Here is a 21,454-nt window from a genome sequence, read left to right as displayed (position 1 = left end):
CAGCATCAGCACTGGGTGGCCACCCGTCTTCTGCTGAGCAGACTGCAACAATGTGAAATGACATAATATGCCCAGTTGTGGGAACTAAAACCATGACTGTACAATCAGGAATCCAACACCCTAACTGGTAAGGCCTGTGCTTTTGCACACACACACATACACACACACACACACACACATACGTGTGTTGGTGACACCCAACATACACATGTGCATGAATTTACCTCTCTTTAAAGCATAGAATTAGCAAATTTCAGTGAAAATGACAGGATTATTTATACCAATAAATATATTTGGTGATGTCACAAATCAATTAATGACAACTGTAGGTATATTATGAGAAAAGAATTGAAATGGGGTTTGGGGAGAGATGAGGAAGGATGGTGGGTATTTTATAATCATGCAGGCTTGAGAAATTATTAATTCCTTACATATACTGTTGAATATTTATTTTTGCTTCTCTGAGACAATTATCAGCAACATTAAGACTGATGCTGTGTTTAGAGTGTAACATGCAAGAGCAATCTGAATAACAGCGTAACATGTTTGCAGTACATATATATATATATATATATATATACATATATTACATATAGACAAACATATCTTATATTTTTCAATCAGCAGTAATTGCAAAGAGGATCAAGAATCATGCATGATAAGTGCCATGCATGAAACTCCTGGCCCTTGAGTCACTGTGTAACCACTCATGATTAAAAATAAAAGATATATAACAGTAGATCTATGTTTATGGATAGATAGATAGATAGATAGATAGATAGATAGATAGATAGATAGATAGATAGATAGATAGACAGATAGATAGATAGATAGATAGATAGATAGACAGACAGACAGATAGATAGATAGATAGATAGATAGATAGATAGATAGATAGATAGATAGTCAGATAGATAGATAGAAAGATAGCTAGACAGGTAGACAGGTAGACAGATAGATAAGTAAATAGACAGACAGACAGGTAGACAAGTAGACAGTTAGATAGATAGATAGATAAATAGATAGATAGATAGACAGACAGACAGATAACTGGGACAGAAAAGTGAAAGATATGCTGAGCATAAGACTTTCTCAAAAACCTGACAACTAAATTGAAAACTAGTAAAATAATTAATCACATGCTGCAAACCACAAATTCACAGAATATTATGCTTGTGTGAACATTTACATGTGTGTGGCCTTTGTGTTTGCACTTGTGTAGGGGCATTTATATAAATGCTTTGCGTATGTATTTATCTTTTTATGCATGGGTGTTCATCATATTTGTCACATGGAAGGTGAATGTGGAAGTGTGGTTATATATATGTGTGTGCGTGTATGTATGTATGAACATAACATATGCATATATGTATGTGTGAATGTGTGTATAATTGTTCAGCCCCGCGTCAGTCCTGATCAAGCAGCACATCTATGATTAAAAAATGTTCCAATCATGACCATTCCATTTATTTCTAAGACTACATCATCCAGTCTGTATATTTTCTTTCAGGCAATAGGGTGTGGCTGGGGGCAGATTTGGCTATTTCAAACAATCCTACTGACGTTTTATCGTTGGCTCCAACTACATATATTTGTTTACCTGTGTTGTCTATATGCAAGTTTCTGTACATGATTGTCTGTCTGTGTGTGTGTGTGTGTGTGTGTGTGTGTGTGTGTGTGTGTGTGCATGTGTGTGTGTATGTGTGTACACATCTGTTTTACTTTGGTTTTCCCATAGTAGCAAGGATTATGTATCCATCCGAGAAAACAGGTAGATGTAGATACACACACACAAGATATAGGTATACAGACATATATACATAGGCTGGTAGACAGACAGACACACACACACACACTCACACAATTACATACATAATATGCAAGACTTTTCTCAAGTTTAAAATGTGAATCTGTTTTTGTTACCTCCATTCCAATGATGGGGCTTTGTGGCTTTGTTAAAAACCAGCTCCTTCCTTACAGGAAAATGTCAAATAATTAAAAACAGAAGCGAACATACACTGATGTCTATTTGTATATTAAAATGTTTATGAGGATCTACATATATGGCCAAAATCTATAATGAAGTTTGGTGCAATTTCAGGAAGAGGACAATAAGTAAATATTGCAACTGTTATTGTAACATTTAATTAATGAATTTTAAAACTAAATTCAATAGTTAAGAATGTTTTGCATTATTGCATTACAGAAGTCTGCCTTGTGTGTGTGTGTGTCTGTGCATGCACACACACACAGACACACATACACACACACATAGTAGATCAACAGCACCAAATCAAGAAAAAAAACCAAATTCCAGTTGGAAAACTTTTGAGTCAGTTGACATTGTTGCACATATTGCTTTTTTTTTTTTTTTTTTTTTTAAAAGGGAATCCCTGTACCCAAAATAAATATATAGATAAAATTAAACAAACACGAATAGCTGAAGAGAGGAAACAGTAAATGAAAATGTAATAAGACTGACATACTATCACCTCACCTGGAGAAGTAGCTAGTGTCCAGGCAGCTAGTTTTCTTGACACTATGGCTAGTGTACTGTGTGTGGTGGTATGTCTCGGCAGATGTACACATGTACATGTACATTTGATGCCCAGACATCCCTAAATCCTGTTGTTCACAAAGAAAAAGCTCAGCAAGACTTAAGTAATTTTCCTTCCAGTTTTCTATTCCTCTGTTTTAGTTTTTGTTTTTATCTAGTCACAAGACTAGAGGAATATAATCCAAGGTACAAGACTATGAAACATTTAGGTACATATTTGATTAAAGGAAAAGTTGGAATGTATGTGATTATATTTATGTATTTAGATTCATGTACATACATGTGTGTGAGGGTGTGTATAAATAATACATAGGTTTCCAGTGTATACAGAAGTCTGTCATATTAAAAATTATTATTTGGTGGAAATTTTTTCAGCTACTTTCTGAACATGGCCAAAAATCCTGTGGATATTACCAAAATGGTACAGATCTACCTAGTATATTGGTAAGGCAGAACATTTGTAAATTTAAAGTTTCCTCCAACAGATGAATGGAAGCAAAGCAGTCAGCACAGCCCGGCAATAATTCTTCACCCACAGGTAGCAGAAAACATGAAGCAGTCGGTTTAGTGACTAAAAAGCACAGATACCTATCACGGGGAAGGGTTACAATGAAGTGAATGTGTCTGTGCATGGGAGAGAGAGAGAGGGAGGGAGAGAGAGAGAGAGAGAGAGAGAGCAGGAGAAAAGAGAGAGGAAGAGGGGAAGAGAAAGAGAATCAGTGACAAAGGAAACTGTTAGAAATAGGGAGGGAAGAATTATGAGCAAGAGACAGGGAGGGGGAGGAGGAAAAGGTATTCCCCAACAAATGTGTTTTGTATCTTTTTGTCTATTTGTTCTTTCTTTTTATTTGTTTACTTTTCAGACAAACCCAATACTACATGGGAGTAATAAAAAAACAACAGCAAAATCTGTGTATCACCATTGAGAGATGTTAAGGATTTCCTGAATTAGAAAATAAATGGGACAGCTGGGATGGGGTGGCAGCAATGCCAACATTGGACAAGAGACAAAAGAAGAAATAAGCAGAAAACACTTCTCACAGTCTGAGCAGAGTAAGAAGCGAGCTGGAGCTACAACTACAGTGATAACTATGGCTATAGTAAGGCCCTGTTATTGAAGCTAATAACGAAGGCAGATATGGAGGCGGCGGTGGTGCTGACAGCCACAAATGATGGTAATGGTATAAAGAAATGAAAAAGATAAACAGCAAAACATCCACACAGAGATGTTCCAGAAGGGAACATCAGAGCTGTAAGTGTGCAGGGTGTGAGAGAGAGAGAGAGAGAGAGCGAGAGCTACAGAGAGAGAGAGAGAGAGCTACAGAGAGAGAGAGCTACAGAGAGAGAGAGCTACAGAGAGAGAGAGAGAGAGAGAGAGAGAGAGAGAGCTACAGAGAGAGAGAGAGAGCTACAGAGAGAGAGAAAGAATATATTCATATTCATATGTGTTTGTACGTGTGGTAGAATGGGGACGGAAGATGAGAGAGAGAGCGAGAGAGAAGCAACAACTGTGGAGGCTGCAATGGTGGTAGATAGGGATGCCTATAGTGGCACCTTCTTACCAGCAGTTGGCCTCCTCCACTTTGTGAACGATTCACTGGTTGGCTACTTTATTCACTGCATGCTTGGTAGAACTGGCTAACTAGGCAAGGGGCTGAACACTCTCCCTCACACACACACACACACACACACACACACTTCTCGGCCTTTTGCTTAAGATCAAAGAATATGTGTATACACACACACATCCAACCCCCTATATATATATATATATATGTACGTATGTATACACACATATGTACATGTGTCTATACACACATCTTATTATACAAAGTTATTCACTTGTCTGCAGACAAGTGTATGCGTTTTATACTCCAGTGTATATTATGTGCATTATACATAAATATACATATATAGAATATAAAGATAGTCAGGTGGTATGAGATGAATATATTTATTTCACTAGTTGATATCCATAGACTGACGGCCATTTCACAGCCAACACACACACGCACACACATGCACGAACACACACATATGTGAAGGTACATGGCTTAATGGTTAGAGTGTTGAGCTTACGGTTGTGAGTTCAATTCCCAGACCGGGCTACATGCTGTGTTCTTGAGCAAGAGACTTTAATTCACATTGCTGCAGTTCACTCATCTGTAGAAATGAGTTGCGACGTCACTGGTGCCAAACTGTATTGGCCCCTTTTGCATTTCCCTTGGATAACATCTGTGGTGTGGAGAGGGGAGGCTGGTATGCATGAGTGACTGCTGGTCTTCCATAAAACAACCTTGCCTGGACTTGTACCTCAGAGGGTAACTTTCTAGGTGCAATCCCATGGTCATTTATGACCAAAGAGGGTCACCCTATATATATACATATATATATATATATATATATTACTTAGATATATATACTTTCATGTATATATATATATATAAATTTAAATAATAAGGGTGAAAAATTGAGTATTAATTTAATTAATATCAATTTAAAACCAGTGGCCTAGCATATTGAAAAATCTGAAGATTCAGAAAAATTATATTACATACGTATAAGAGGGATGACCACTAAGTGGACATCCATTATGCTAGAAGTAGACCACCTATGGCCTTATATGTATGTAATATATATATATATATATATATATATTACATACACCTACATACATCTCTTTCTTTCCTTTCCTGAATGTCCAGTAACACAATATCTATATCACGTCCTCGCACTGTTGTTTATTATTGTTTTTTTCGTTGTTTTTCTTGTTTGAACTCACTATATATATATATATATATATATATATATATATATATATATATATATATATATATACTTACTTACACATCATATACAAATTATGAAAATGTGCCTATACACTCTGTATAAGATAATATATATATATATATATATATATATATACACACACATATACATACTATATCTCTCACTGGGGCTTTTTTTAATTATTGACAGCTTTTTGGGGGCTAATGATTTTCCACAATACATCCATCCTTAGTATTGCAATAACTATTTAATCAGGAGTAGCATTAAAAAAATATCTTTAACATGGCACAATATATCTCCTTCCTCAAAAAGAAAGAAAAACGAGAAACACAGCTTGGTATTAACCATTATCGAATATTACAGCAGCAGCACCACCCTTGGTTACAATGTTCTTTAAGCTCGTTAAGAAGTAGTTGCCTTTAAACCAGTGTTTCTCAACCATTTTCCTCTGCCCCATGCCCACATATTGATTTAAAAAAAACACAAATGTGTCCCACTATGAATGGACAAAGTTAGTGTACAGTATGTATATATTCAAAAGAAGTTTTAAAGTTTATTGCAAATTTTATTCAACTGTTACTGCTTTATATCCCCCATTTTGAAGTAACCCACATCTCACCAAAATAATGCCATGCCCAACAGGTAGAAATTCATGGTGCCCTGAGAAACATAGCCTTAAACCATAGTTACAACCAGATCTTTAATACAAAAAATATTGTCAAATTTTTATATTCAACCATCCCAAATTTTTACCATAATTATAAAACTTCAAATTAGTAAGCTTAACAAAATCAACAACCTAATAAAAGACCAATTCATGCAACTGTTTTGATCCCAACAAATGCCCTCTAAAATGCAGTTGTACGGCAAAATATAGTGTATAGAGGCTTAATTACCACTAACAATAACTCAAAAGCTTACTTTGGCATGACCTCAAACCCATTTAAATCAAGTTTTTTTTTACAAATGCATTCCTGTGAGTTAGACCTTGTAAGTTTTGTACCATGGAAGGATACAATATACTTTTTACTAAGAAGCAATACATTGCAAGGGGTGATAGTGGTTTTCGTCACTGAGTTGTGCCTTGCTTGGGTATCACCCTCATATGTAGTTGACTAGTATTTATTTCAGTTTGATCCACTAAAATTACAAGGCATAAAAGAAGAGACACAATATATCAATAACAGATTTTCAGACCCCCCACCCACACACACACAAACAGATTCATTCATTTTTACATGTTTTTCTCATGTCAGCATGGATTTGATGAATATGTTGTTGAGACGTTTTATAGTCAGATATCCTAACCCTTACCAATTTTTCAAGTAGGTTTCATTTCACTTGTCTTAAAAAACACAGAATTATCAGACAGGGAATGTCAACTAACAGCATAAGCCATAACTCAGCTATTCCTTATGTGATACACAAAATGTAAGCCTATACACACTCACATACAGCTCTACATAATAATAGCCAATATGGATGTTGATTGGTTAATTTCTCCAGATATGCTTCACATCATTAAAAATGGGGAGGGGAGAGATGCAATGGGTGTCAGCATAAGAGGTGTAAGATGAGTGCACATACCAGGCTTGGTGACAGGCAATGAGTATATGAATGCTACACACACAGTGGAAGAGAAAGAATGTGAGACAGGTGAGGAGGAGAGTGTATAAACACAGACACTTGTATATATTCCCAACCACATGGTTCCAGATTCGGTCCCACTACGTGGCACCTTGGGCAAGTGTTTCTGACCAAAACCTTGTGAGAGGATTTGGTAGATGGAAACTGAAAGAAGCCTGTCATATGTGTGTGTATATATATATACTTTTGTGTGTCTGTGCTTGTCCCTCCACCATCGCTTGACAACCAATGTTGGTGTGTTTGCGTCCCCATAACTTAGTGGTTCAGCAAAAGAGACCAATAGAATAAGTACTAGGCTTACAAAGAATAAGTCCTGGGGTTGATTCATTTGACTAAAGGCGGTGCTCCAGCATGGCCACAGTCAAATGACTGAAACAAAAGAATAATATATATATATATATATATATATATATATATATATATACAGAGAGAGAGAGAGAGAGAGAGAGAGAGAGAGTATTTCCATGGTATATTCCAAATTTGTCTGTCATATGACGAATAACATTCTAGTATAGAGGGATATATATGTGTGTGTGTGTGTGTGTGTGTGTGTGTGTGTGTGTGTGTGTGTGTGTGTGTGTGTGTGTGTGTGTGTGTGTGTGTGTGTGTGTGTGTGTGTGTGTGTGTATATATATATATATATATATGGGACAGGCCTTACACAGAGTGTAGCCACAAGAGAAAAAGAGGAATCAAATTGGGAAAGCGATGGTTTAGAAGGCAAAAATGTTGCAGATTTCAGGAAGAAAAGAGAGGAAGAATAACTAGATTTTACAAACCAACCAGAGGCTTTCAAATATTAAGAACAAACTCAGCCATAAATATAATAATATTAGAATATAGAAGAGAGAAATATGATGTAAAGTGATAATTTATTTTCATCAAAACATTTTAACCCCATCTCAAAAGCCTTCATTATAATCATTCTCATGGCTGAAATGGTGGTGGATAAAACTTAATTGAATACCTTAATGTATTTAGGTTATATCTTCTGAACATTCTGAGTTTAAATACAAGTGGGGCCCCACTTATCCTTTCATATTGAGTCAATAAAATAGAGAACCAGTCGAGTACAGGGTTGATTTAATCGACTGTTCCTGACCCTGAAATACAAGGCTTTCTGGTGCCTATGTTACAAATCATCATCGATATTATTATTGTTGTTATTATTATTATTATTATTAAAGGGTTGGACTTGAAACTCTACAACAGTGGCGTTTGTTTCTTCCCCACTTTAAAACCCCACTGGAGTTAACTCTGCCTTTCATCCTTTTTAAGTCAATAAAATTGTTTCATTGGCTACAGGGATTAATTATTGGATTAATTATGTTAGGATTAATTATACTGAGTGTATTCCTTCCACTTACAAAATACAATGGGGAGCCTGTACGTGATTTTACTCAACCTGCTAGAGATAGTAACCAAATCTACCTCAAACCACTTTTTTTTTAAATATCACATTGGATAATGTAGTCCAGTGTGCACTATTCCTGAAAATGAGACTAGATGGTCATGGCTTGAATCCCTGTATCATGTGTGCTCAATATTAGCAGAACCAAGGCATTGCAACTGACATGCTAGTGGTAAGAATAGCCCTTCACCAGTTATTTGAGGCAAAACATGAAGGCTACATTGTCAGAGCTAAGGCTCATACACTCAAACGCAAAGGAACTAAAGCTGTCCAATAGGCTTTAATAGTGGAGACACATGGCAACAAAACAACAATCGGATCTCTAGCTGTTGTCTATTCACAACAACCTCCACCTCGCACAACATGTTATACAGAAGGCTGGGATGAAAGCTGGCTTCTGTGGGGCTCTGGTCAGTTTGAATTAGTCTAAAACACTCAGTAGGGACATACTATTCATACTAGGAAGCTGTCCTGAAATCAGCTGGGTTCTGACCTGTTCTCAGGGGTTGAATTGCTGCAATGTACAGCAATACCGACAGTCAAATTTTCTTACCCATGATAGCATGGAAAATGGACACTAAATGATTTTTCGTCTTATTATTATTATTATTATTATTATTATTATTATTATTATTATTATTATTATTATTATTAGGGTACTAGTTGGTGGAATCAGTAAAATGTTTGTGGCTTTTCATGAAGTCCCTTGATAATGTGTTTAAATTCTTTTAGAATAGAGTTTTTAATTAAATAACAGTCATGTAGTGTAACTCACTGGACCCACTATAACCCTCCTTTGAGTGTAAGTGAAAAATTAGTATTATTATTATTATCAGAGAGGTGGTGGTGGTGGTGGTGGTCATTATCCTGCAAACTGAAGCTATTAGTGAAGCAAGTCAGCAACTAGATTATTATTTTTACTTACAACTACTACTTCAGTTGTTTAATTAAGGATCCTGGAACAGTCCAAGCATTACAATAATCCATTTTTATCATTCTATATACATAAAACTGTGATTTTAGGCTGATGTGAAGAATGTTCAATTTCTCATTGAGTAAAAAATTCAACACCTCTTTCTTGCATCTACTAAATAAAACAAAATAGTTTTGTGACTTAACACTTAAAAAAATAAAAATAATCATTACCATCATCAGGATCTGGCAAGAGGTGTAAAGACCAAGTTCTTTGGAAACAAAGAACTTGTTTCATTTCAAAGTTGGGGACTTTTTCACTTACATCATTATCACCCCTGGAGAAAATCATGGATGCTATTTCCCCTTTCTTCACTCCCACCCACCTTGAAACTGCTGGCTTCATAAATGTATAAGAACTTAAGGGACACCAGTGACAGAAAATTGGGATAGATAGTGATGCATTCAAAGGATCCAATTGATGGTTTCAGGATCCAGAGATTAATCAAATACCAGGAGGGCTCCAGTAATGATATTATTTTTTTGATCCTACAACACCTGGCAAATAAGATCTCTAGAGCTCGTACTTTCCCTTACAAAAGATAGTCATGTAAGTAACAGGCCCCACCACAAAAAAAAAGAAAAAGAGAAAGGGGGGGTCAGTTATATTATACAGCCCCCTCTTTATCATGCCATTGGTCTTAAGTCAAAAGTAATCATTATGATTACATTTTAGACATTATTCCCAGAATACCTTTTTTGAAATGTTATAACCATTCTATTCTCTCTGTGAAACTGAATCTCCATGCCAGTGTAAGTATTATACTTATTATTGATTTTTGTAATCATACAAACACCAGTACAAGACAAATGGTTTTGGCAAACTTGGAATACAGTTAATAAGAGCAACTGTTTTACAGCTGGATGGTTTTTCCACCACTAACCATTCAACCATGAAATTGATTCCTATTTTCAGTCAGGCATGGTGATGAAAGTAGAGTAATATACCTTATATGGAGGCATAACACAATGGCTAAAATAAAAATAATGTTTGAAGTCAAGATCCTAGAGTTGTTACTGATCTAAATAAATTATGCTAAAAACTATGAAACTACCAACGCAGGCATCCTGAATCGAACTATCACCCTCAAACAGATAATGGATTATAGTGTAATTAATAACAATCTGATTAACTCTACCTTAGAGACAAGACTAGAAATTTCGAGGCATGGTATCCCTGACTAAACTGAATCTAGCACAGAACTGATGCATATATGTTATTAATGTTGGTAAGATGTGCAGCAAAAGCTAACCTCGATAGAGTTTGAACTCAAAATGTAAAAAGAAATGTGACTAGATGCTGCAAATCCACCACTTTAATAGGTACTGTTTCTAGCAGAGGTAGAAGACCTAAAATTGACAACAGAGTCTTAGTTGATACCAACAACCCCAGTTCTTGACCAGCATTTTACTTTATTGACCCTAGAAGTACAAAAAACAAAGTTGACCTCAGCAAAATTTGAAACCAGAATCGAAAGAGGCAGAACAAATACCACAAGGCATTCTTTCTTATGTTCTAACTTCCATTAGAACTCAAGTAAAAAAAAAAAAAAAAAATTTAATCACAACATGACCTTTCAACATGTTAAAAATAGCAGCCAAGCACACCACCTTTTCCTTCAGCATACCTTACTATTTAAAGAGGAAAGGCATCAAATGTGGTCCTGGTGTACACTTCCCAAAAGGCAGATGAGATTGTCATGGTTAGAATACCTTTGATTACAGATTTGCTCAATTAGGATTCACCTGGACTGAAACAACATAAAACTGTTTCCCTACTACCACCAAAATGATTTTAAAGGAGTAGGTATGGTTGGTTGTGTGGCTAGGAACGTTGTTTTGCAAACTAGATAGTTTCAGATGCAATCCTACTGCACACTCAGGTCTGACCAAAGCCTTGTAAGTGAAATTTAGTTGATGAAAAATGTATGACAGCCCATCATAGAGGCTGTTCCTATCCATGGGTGGTAAACTTAATCTGTTACCCATCAGGCCTTGAAAGCTTTACTACAGTCCACTCTGTTATATCCATTTAGCCAAGATTGTGGTCTGAAAATAATTTCTTCCTTAGCTCCCCTAAGTCTTGAAGGTCTAAAAAAGGGGCATGGCTATTGCCACTCCTCCTCTGACTAACTCATACAAAAAAATTAAGAGTGGATTTAAATTAATTTTCATCTTTGTAGTTTCTTGTGTATAAAATGTTGTTTGATGGTCACTAACTAATATAATACTTAACCCTTTCATTATCCCATTTCTGTTAAAATACATTGACAGTTTCAGTTCTGAAATACAATGACCATTTCAATTGGTTCTGAAAAGGACTTATTCATCAGTAAACTGAGATTTGGAACAGAAATTGACATAAAATTCTGAAAAATGGTTTTAATTTAGATAATATAAAACATGAGATATGTATGTTAGAAGCAAGGGCATTCTTGGATGTGTTGGCATGAAACGGGTTAAAATCAACAACACATATTCCACACAGCTTCCATTTCACTTTCAGTGGAACTAAGACCAAGTTGAGTTTACACTCGATACACTAGCTGTGTGTTCTTGCACTGCACAACCTCATCAGTTCAAAGAAGTACAATCTTTTCTCCAGCTTCATAAGCAGACAACTAACACCTAAGCAGAAGCTTAGTGCTCAGAAGAAGACACTTGAAATGGATACCTGTCTAAGTATCTTAGCTCTCTTGATGTTACATAACACTAATGAATACAGACCATCTTCTATTTGAAACCTTAACTCTTTACTTGCCAAGTACCCAATTACCTGCTTATAGACAGGATCAAGAAATATCTTTTTACAACATTACACTATGGCACCATAATTGTATTTAAAAGATTCTTAACACATTCTTCGCTTATTTTCTTTTATTCGTTATGAGGTTAAAGGGTTTGCTTCCCAACTACATGATTTCAGGCAGTTGCATGGTGTGGCACCTTGATCTAATGTCTTCTATAGCTTTGGATTGACCAGTGCCTTATAAGTGGATTTAGTAATAGGATACTGAAAGAAGCCTACCATGTGTGTGTGTGTGTGTGTGTGTGTGTGTGTGTGTGTGTGTGTGTGTGTGTGTGTGTGTGTGTGTGTGTGTGTGTGTGTGCGTGCGCGCAAGTGTGTGTATGATAGTGTTTGTTTACATTTGAGTTCCACAGAAGTCACTTGTCTCAGAGCTGTTGTCACTTCTTCTGTTAACAAACCTTCCACTGACTTTGAACTTTCAAGGTCAGATGAAATAAAAAGACCCTTCACCTTAAAAACACGTAAAGATTACCAACAAGAAAGGTATCTGAACCAACGATAACGTATTCATCTAACCCATGCTAGTAGGTAAAAATGGATTCAAAACAAATGAAGAAATGTTTATAGAAATGAAGGCTAACTGGGAAGATAGTTTTTGTGTGGCAAATGCTCAGGGACAATGAACACTGACAATGTGCAGAAAACAGCTTCCGTCACATTCCAAAAGGGAAAAACTACAAAAAGTTGATAGCTTCCGTTACCTAGGTGACCAAGTCAGTAGTGATGTGGATGCTCTGAGGGCAAAGTTCAGAGAGCTCCTACCTCTGCTGGTGACAAAGGGCCTCTCGCTCAGGGTAAAAGGTAGAATGTAATGACACATGTGTGCGAACAGCCATGCTACATGGCAGTGAAACATGGGCCATGACTGCTGATGACATGTGTAAGCTTTCAAGGAATGAAGCTAGTATGCTCTGCTGGATGTGTAATGTCAGTGTGCATACATGACAGAGTGTAATCGCCCTGAGAGAAAAGTTGGATATAAGAAGCATCAGATGTGGTGTGCAAGACAGACAACTGTGCTGGTATGGTCATGTGATGTGTATGGATGAGGAGAGCTGTGTGAAAGAAAAAGTGTCACACCCTAGCAGTAGAGGGAACCTGTGAAAGAGGTAGACCCAGGAAGACCTGGGATGAGGTGGTGAAGCACGACCTTTGAAAGTTGAGCCTTGCCAAGGTGATGACAAGTGACCGAGACCTTTGGAGATATGCTGTGCTTGAGAAGACCCAGCAAGCCAAGTGAGACCATAACCGTGGCCTATGCCAGTGCAGCGTAACCAGCCCATTTAAGAGTATTTTTCAATCATTGGGCAATAAATTGCGCTTGTGAAGACCTGTTGAGGCAAGTGAAGTTGTTGTCATGGCCGATGCCAGTATCACCTGATTGGCACCCATGCTGATGGCACATAAAAAGCACCCACTATACTCTCGGAGTGGTTGGCGTTAGGAAGGGCATCCAACTGCAGAAACTTTGGCAGATCGGATTGGAGCCTGGTGCAGCCTTCTGGCTTGCCAGCTCTCAGTCAAACCATCCAATCCATACCAGCATGAAAAGCGGACATTAAACGATGATGATGAATGAAGGTTTAGATGCATACTTGACTGGGTTAATTGGGGATTCTGTTCTTCACATTCTCTCTCAAGTTTTATCTTCTGCAGTTTCAATCAAAAATAATGTTTCTATCTATAGAGTTTATTATGAATATACTTAGATTTCAGCTTAAACTTATTCAAATTATTATAGTTTGATATCATAGTGTCAACATCTACTTTTCCATGTGTGCATGCAACAAATGGAATTCACTGAAGTAGATTCTCTATGGCTGAATGCCCTTCCTGTTGCCAACCTGTTTCTATTTCCAAGCAAGGCAATATTTTCCCTTGGCCAGACAAGTTTTCATGGAAGATTGCAAAATGAATCATACCACTTGTATGATGGTATGATTCATTTCGTATGATGGTACAATGCTCGTTTACGCCTATCAAGCAATGTCAAGACAAGGACACAAAGACACACCTCTTGGAATTGTAATGAATATAAATAAAAAGAAAAAAACCACAGGAGGAACAAATTTTAACAAATATTATAAAAGAGAAGCTTATCTCTGTCTGTGTATCACCACATATATGTCAAAGGAGGGAAGAAAGGGAAGGGAAAAAGTTGTTGAGAGAGAGGGAGAGAGAGGGAGAGAGAGAGAGAGAGAGAGAGAGAGAGAGAGAGAGAGAGAGTGACAGTGTGTGTGTGTGTGTGAGAGAGAGAGAGAGTGACAGTGTGTGTGCGTGTGTGTGTGAGAGAGAGAGAGAGAAATAGGTAGGTAGTGTTGTCACCACAGTAACTAGCAAGTTTTGATTAAAAACATGGATTAGGGAATTTTAACTGTGTCTACCTGATCCAGTGTTCATGCATGGACAATTTTATGTTGATAACAGCAGAGTGGGAAACTCTGAAAATCAGCACATATATACACAAGCCAAACAGAGGCTGACAACACAGCCAGGAAGGGACAAGACGAGGGAGAGACAACTTTGAAAAGGAATGTTGTTTATCATCAAGTTATCTTATGAGATATTGTTGAATGTATCTTATGAGATATTGTTCAATGAATATACTTAATCTGTAGAATATGAAAAATAAAAGTATCTTAAATAAATGCTGATGCTCAGCCGTCCTAAAATTGTCACTAATCTTCACCAAGAAAGTCAATCTGAACATCATTTGAATAATTTACGAAGACACAGACATGATTAACAAATATTTTTACAGGCAGTGTAGTGACAGGTAAATTCCTGGTAGTGTATTAATTTTACTACAGTTTCCATTTTCTAAATCAACTTACAATGTTTTGATTGGCTTATCGGCTCATGGTTATACTTACCCAAGGTTCTTTGTAGCAGGACTGAACCCAAAATCATGTAGTAGGGAAGCAACCTTAACCACACAACCATGCCTGCACCTCTACATTTAATTATCCCTACTAAAATTTATACAATTTTATCTCCTAGGTTGTTTTAATTTTTTTTTTTTTTTTTTATCAATCAGGGTAGAATTCGAAAAATTGAAATTGCTTTTCAGTTTGAAATCTATTTAAAGTGTTAGTTTTTATGAAACAGTTAATCATTGTATCTAAAGAAAGCCAAACATTAAGCTGATTTTTAGAAGATAAATTAACATGAAATTTTGACAGAAGGTTTTAATTTCCTATCAATTTAAACTGGAAGTTTGTATCATAGAATGAGAGGCAGAATCAGGCAGGCTGGTATCAAAAGGGTTTAAGTGCAATTTCTAATGTTGGCAGAAATTCTTGAATCAGTTGTTTTGCAATATGATTCTTGTAATAGCAACTACTCAAAACAGTAGATAGGTGTAGTTGCTATTTTTAGCTAAGCTGACACTAAGCAAAGCGTCGCAAACAATGTACAACAGAAAGAGAGCCTGACTATAAAGGCGGTGTCTAGTCAGTAACATTGCTCCTTAACCACTCAGCCAATACAACAATATTTCAAAATTTACTGACACTAGTAAACGCTGTTAGTTCTCCCCCAAAACAACTAAATATCATTTTAGGGTGTCAGCATAATTCAAATGGAAAGGAATATATTTAATTTTGACTCATGCATGAGAGCTGCCTGAAACATAAATCTTCTAAATGCTCCACCACCATCACCACCACCACCACCACCACCACAACCACATCCTGCCTCCCCCTGTTTTGCTCTTTTCTCTCTTTCCTGAAGATTTAGATAAGATTGGAAGTTGTGTTTGTTGGGATATCTCATGTCCACCAATGAGTTGCTCTCCAAGAATCACTTTATTGCAAAGAATGTAATAGTGTGTGTGTGTGCATGTGTGCGTATACACACATACATACATTTTCATACGCATGAAATAAAACTGGAGTAAAAACTATACATAAAAAATAAAACAAAAAATATTAAATTATTATCAAGAAAGATTTTCTTTTTGGCATGGATTTAGAAGCTAATTATCATTGATACAAGAATGTATGTATGAGATCATTGTACACACACACACACTAGATGTACATAGATAAGCTTTGCAAGGATGGGGAAACAGGAATGACTGAGTAATGGAAGAGGAGTTGATCAGTTTAAAGTATTTCTAGTAAGTAGTTAAGGAAAAACATGCATGAGATGCGAGTTCCGGAGGTGTATAGTTCTGTCAAGGAAGTTTTGGGAAAGGTTTAGGGAGTGAATGAGATTGAGTATGATGTCAGAAGATACCAGTGCATTCACTGGATCTAAGTTGTGTTAAGAGAAGCAGGCATGTAAACACATCTGACAGTGTGTGCATGTGTGTGTGTGTGTGTGTGTGTGTGTGTGTGTGTGTTTGTTGGGTACAAAACTGTTTAGAGTGCTGCAGTACTAACATTATGTTCAAACCTTGTATAATGATTTTTTTGATATATTATTTTTTTTAAAGGCATATCAATGTGCTGGTGCCACAAAAAAGGCACCAAGTACACACTGTAAGTGGTTGTAGTAAGGAAGGGTAATTTAACCTCAGAAACCATGCTGAAGTATGATGTGGTTCTTCACCCCCCCCCCCCTTGTCAGACCCTGTTAAACTGTCCAACCCATGCCAGTATGGAAGACAGACATTACATGATAATGAAGATGATGTGCAAAAACCTAGTAAACCGATTCAGTAGAGACATGACAGGATTTACTGCTTATGATCAATATTGTTGAAACAAGGTACCACCACTGCAGTTGATCAGTTAACATTTTTTCCAATAAAACATTACGTGCCAACAATTTTAGAAAATATCTCAAGTTTCTTCACCACGCAACAAAATCCCAAATACAAAGGAGTAAATTAGTTATTAGTGACGGAAGCAGTTTTTGTAACGAATCTTAATTTGCACACCCAACTTAACTTGGATGTGTTGTTTTAAATGCCATACGCTATGATAATCATCCTGAGAAATTATCTCATAGAAATGTTAAGTGCTAAAATGCATAGATTAATATTGGTAGACAGGCATTCAATGGTAAGGTGCCTGTTGCTGAGGAAGCATAAATTACGCTGAACTCATGTGATACAACTGCCCCAGTTGTTGGTGCTGATGAAATTTCACCTGCCAATGTAATCTGTGCTTTTAAGCACTTAATGTCTATATGAGATGATTGCCTCAACTTACAGCAAATTAGTTTGTTACGAAGGCTGCTTCAGTCGCTAATTGCTAATTTATACACAGCTTGCCAGGTTTTGCCACATAACTGATTTCTTAGCAAGGGTTAAACTATATCGATTTGACAGAATTTCAATCTGTCATTTGGCAGCAGGGTACCTGTTGCTGAGCAAGTGCAAATTATACAAGAATCATGTGATGCAATAGTCCCATCTGCTGATGCTGACAAAATTTCATCTGTGCTTTTTAGCACTTAATATCTATACAAGATAATTTCTCAGGACAATTACAGCAGCTTATGACATTTAAAACAACAACTCCAGGTGAAGTTGGATGTGCAAATTAATATAAAGAAGTAGAATAATCTTTATGGTCTTCTAGTTCCAATTAGCAGAAGGAAATTTTAGAAAATTTTTTACACTAATCAACTATTAAAATGTACAAGCTACAGAGACTAAACAGAATAGATTAGCTGGTTTGTTAAAAATCATCCGTTTTGTTTTAAATTAGTTCACTTGAAGTCCTCATAAGACTACATATCCATTTTTATACTTTACATATCTACCAATGCCATCACCGTCATTGTCATCACCTTCACCATCATCACTGTTTTAATGTCTACTTTTGCATGTTTATATAGATCAGACAACACCTTGTTGAGGCAGTTTCTTCCATAGCCAGACGTTTTTCCTGATATTAATTTTCACCGGTCTCAAAGCAAGGAAACAATATTTTCCCATGGCTATGGAACAATGAACAGCCTGGACATGCATTCACAGATGATTGTCAACAGAAGACACTGTTTGTATAAATGGTGACTGTTTACAATCAGCATGCACATGTCAAGACAAGGAGCATAAATACTGCCACACAAACACAAAATGAGCTTCTTCCAGTTTCCGTCTTCCAGATTTCATTCAGAAGGCACTGGTCCACCTGCAATAGCAAATACCATAGCTGACAGGATCCACACAGTGGGAATGAATCTCTAAACCAGGTGATTCTGAAGCAAGCCTCTTAACCAAGCCTGTACCTCAGATTAATTAAAACTGTCATTTATTTTGGAATCATTCATGCATGAATTTATTTGTCCCATATTATCAGAGCTATTTTCTACCACTGCTTTCAAGGATATATTCTACTTTTGAGGCAATTTACAACAGGTCTTTTGTTTTGAGTTTCCATAAATTTTGATTCATTCATCTAATACAGTTTCTCTTTACAGTAAATTTCATTAATAAATTATTAGATGCAAGCAGAACAGCAATAATCGAAACAATGGCATACATATTAGGCATTTAAAATATTTTCTGCCAGATTTGAACATGAATCAACAAACCATCTTTGAAGAACATCTCCTCCCTTTAGATGAAGAGTGTTTACAACACACCCCAAGTCACTGAGAAAAAGGGACTCTGAGATACTGTGGTATTTTGGCCTCATTTTGTGTCTCTTCAGCCAAAGCTGCCCTCAGAGAAATGAATTATTCAGTGATACATGTTGATTTCTGCCAGATTGATAATAAAGCATTAGGTGCTTGTAGAAGAGCAATAATCAATGTTTGCTGATTTCTATAATCAAGAGTTTAGGTTCTTTGACCTGAAGGTAGCTTTGACTGAAGAAATACTGCATCTTAAAAAGCTCTTGATCAATAACTCAGGTATATTGGGAACACATCATCTAACAATATGATTAGCATATTCACATTTGAATCTGCAAAACAGTATTGAAAATGGATAGATATATCAATTTAAATCCTTAATAATATAAAATGTTCCCAAAAATATTTCATATTGCTAAATGCAGTAGAGAGGTTGAAGTGAAAAATAAAAGGGGACAGGTAGGGAAAATAAGAGTTTGTAAGTAAAAATCAGATGTTAAATATCTAGATTAATAATTAACTGAAACCTAAATAAGAGAATAATTACTTGTACCTTTATTCAATCATTAAAAATCATGAAGATTTAAATTCATAACTCATTCAAGAAGTGTTGCAAATAATGATATTAATTATTAAACAACGAACTAAAACAGAAAAATAACATTACTGTGAAGTTCTTGTGAAGAGTGTGAGGTAAGACATGATCAAGTGATTGTTCACTGAAAGAAATATTCTGAAGGAGGAAATTAAGAATTTAAAAAAAAAGTATTTCTGAATTCCTTCTCATAATTTCTCATTGTTTTAGAGAATAAATTGCATTTATGTCTTTTTGACCATGTCACTTCCTCCTGCTTTTAAGTTCTGTTTCTTAATAAATTAGGTGATACTAAAATATGTACCTTTTGTATGATGAGCTCATTATTAAACGTTATACTTTTCCAATATATTATATCTTTGACAGTAAATTAAAATACTTATCTATCTCTAATGCATACAGGACACTATATATAAGTGAAGGTGCATGGCTCAGCAGTTAGAGTGTTGAGCTTATGATCGTGAGGTTGTGAGTTCGATTCCCGGAACGGGCTGCGTGTTGTTTTCTGGAGCAAGACACTTTATTTCACGTTGCTCCAGTTAACTCAGCTGTAGAAATGAGTTGTGACATCACTGGTGCCAAGCTTTATCGGCCCCTTTGCCTTTCCTTTAGATAACATCAGTGGTGTGGAGAGAGGAGGCTGGTATGCATGGACTGCTGGCCTTCCACAAACAACATTGCTCAGACTTGTGCCTCGGAGGGTAACTTTCTAGGTGCAATCCCATGGTCAGTCATGACCGAAGGGGGTCACCCTATATATATATATATATATATATATATATATATATATATATATATATATATATAGTTGAAAAGGGGTTAAGAGTCCATACAAATTAAAAATTATGGTTAAAAAAGTAAATAAAGTTAGAAAAGGTACAAAAGTATATTTTAGTGAATGTTTAATATTTTTGTAACAAAGATATTAAACATTCTCCAAAATATACTTTTATGCCTTTTCCAACTTTACTTACTTTTGGCAATTTAATTTGAAATCATTTCATTCACAGAAAGCAAATTAAATTACTACTTTTTATTATTATTATTATTATTATTATTATTATTATTATTATTACTATTATTATCATTAACATTCTGCTATGGTTTAAATGAACATCTTTTATTTTGATAATACCAACTATGGAAAGCTGGCTTACTCTCTGATCTGCTACAACTTCCAGACATCCCCCATCTCACTGCTCCCAAACCCGTGACATTTCTTCATTCAGTTCTGATATATTTTTCTTATCAAATCGTCTGTACCCCACCAACTTAGGAACCAATGTTCAAATAAATCTCAGTCTGTAATCTTATCAGACACCATCAACACTATTTTAGTTATTTCTAACAAGAAAAACTGACAAGAAGACATCATTAGGACTTTTCTTTTCTATTTTTGCTATTTTGTTTCTAACCTGTCAGCAATCAATCTCATAGGATTTTCGTTAATCTACCAAAACTCGCATTCACTGTATTCACACACTCTTCCGGTATGGTAAGTCTACTCATGGAAAACTAAAATTTAAACAAGTCAATTCCTATATTATTAGCTGGTTTAGATAGAAGCTATTTCAAGCATGCTTTAAATGTTAAAAATTGATTTATTTTTCACTACAATTGAAGAAATCTATAGATTTCTTTTTATTTATGTTTATAAGTAAATATATTGGTAGTTAATAAGAAAAAGAAGATGAAAAAAGTTTAAGAGGAAGAAGGATATGATAAACATAAAAGAAAATAAGATGAAGACACATATGATAAAGAGGAAGAAGTATTTTAGTGGCATAAAATATTTAAAACAGACAGCTTAACTACTTAATGATGGAAGAACTGCAGTGAAAATCTAACTTTAAAGCAAATCTCTAAGAGATTAGTTTATTTCAGTTTATACAATATGTAAAATAATTTCTTCTGGCTAAATCCACTTTTACAAGAGATAAGTAATAGTTGATTGTACCAGCACCAGTATATTACAGGTACACATTTATTGATTAAAAAAAGAGGCAAAGGTGGTGTTAATCATGGTAGGGTTTGAACACAGAAATACAGGCTGTCAAACTACAGTAGTTCAGCACACAAGTGTCTATATCCTAAATCAGCTGCCATTGTAACATTCCCACTTCTAATTTGCACATAACAACA

The 21,454-nt window shown here is 35.7% G+C and overlaps 1 protein-coding gene across 37 annotated transcripts in view; it reads right to left on the bottom strand.

Annotated features, from left to right (window-relative positions):
- The window catches only part of LOC106867341 (rho GTPase-activating protein 39), a 439,467-nt gene that overhangs the window by 178,590 nt on the left and 239,423 nt on the right, over positions 1–21,454 (bottom strand). For 3 of the 37 annotated variants that reach the window (XM_089348463.1, XM_089348469.1, XM_089348470.1), the window contains exon 1: positions 2,498–4,000. The exons of 30 other annotated variants lie outside the window; for them this stretch is intronic. In XM_089348463.1, the coding sequence (XP_089204589.1) occupies positions 2,498–2,616 (119 nt within the window). In that variant the 5' untranslated portion in view covers positions 2,617–4,000. Of the gene's footprint in view, positions 1–2,497; positions 4,001–21,454 lie in introns of those variants that run through there. 4 more of the 37 variants (XM_089348464.1, XM_089348472.1, XM_089348471.1 and 1 more) reach the window with 2 other exon arrangements.

Source organism: Octopus bimaculoides, chromosome 3, assembly GCF_046866305.1.
Source record: "Octopus bimaculoides isolate indiv1 chromosome 3, ASM4686630v1, whole genome shotgun sequence".
Classification (NCBI taxonomy): Eukaryota; Metazoa; Mollusca; class Cephalopoda; order Octopoda; family Octopodidae; genus Octopus; species Octopus bimaculoides.
Note: the sequence above shows the minus strand (reverse complement) of the source record. Positions and strands in the feature narration are given on the sequence as shown.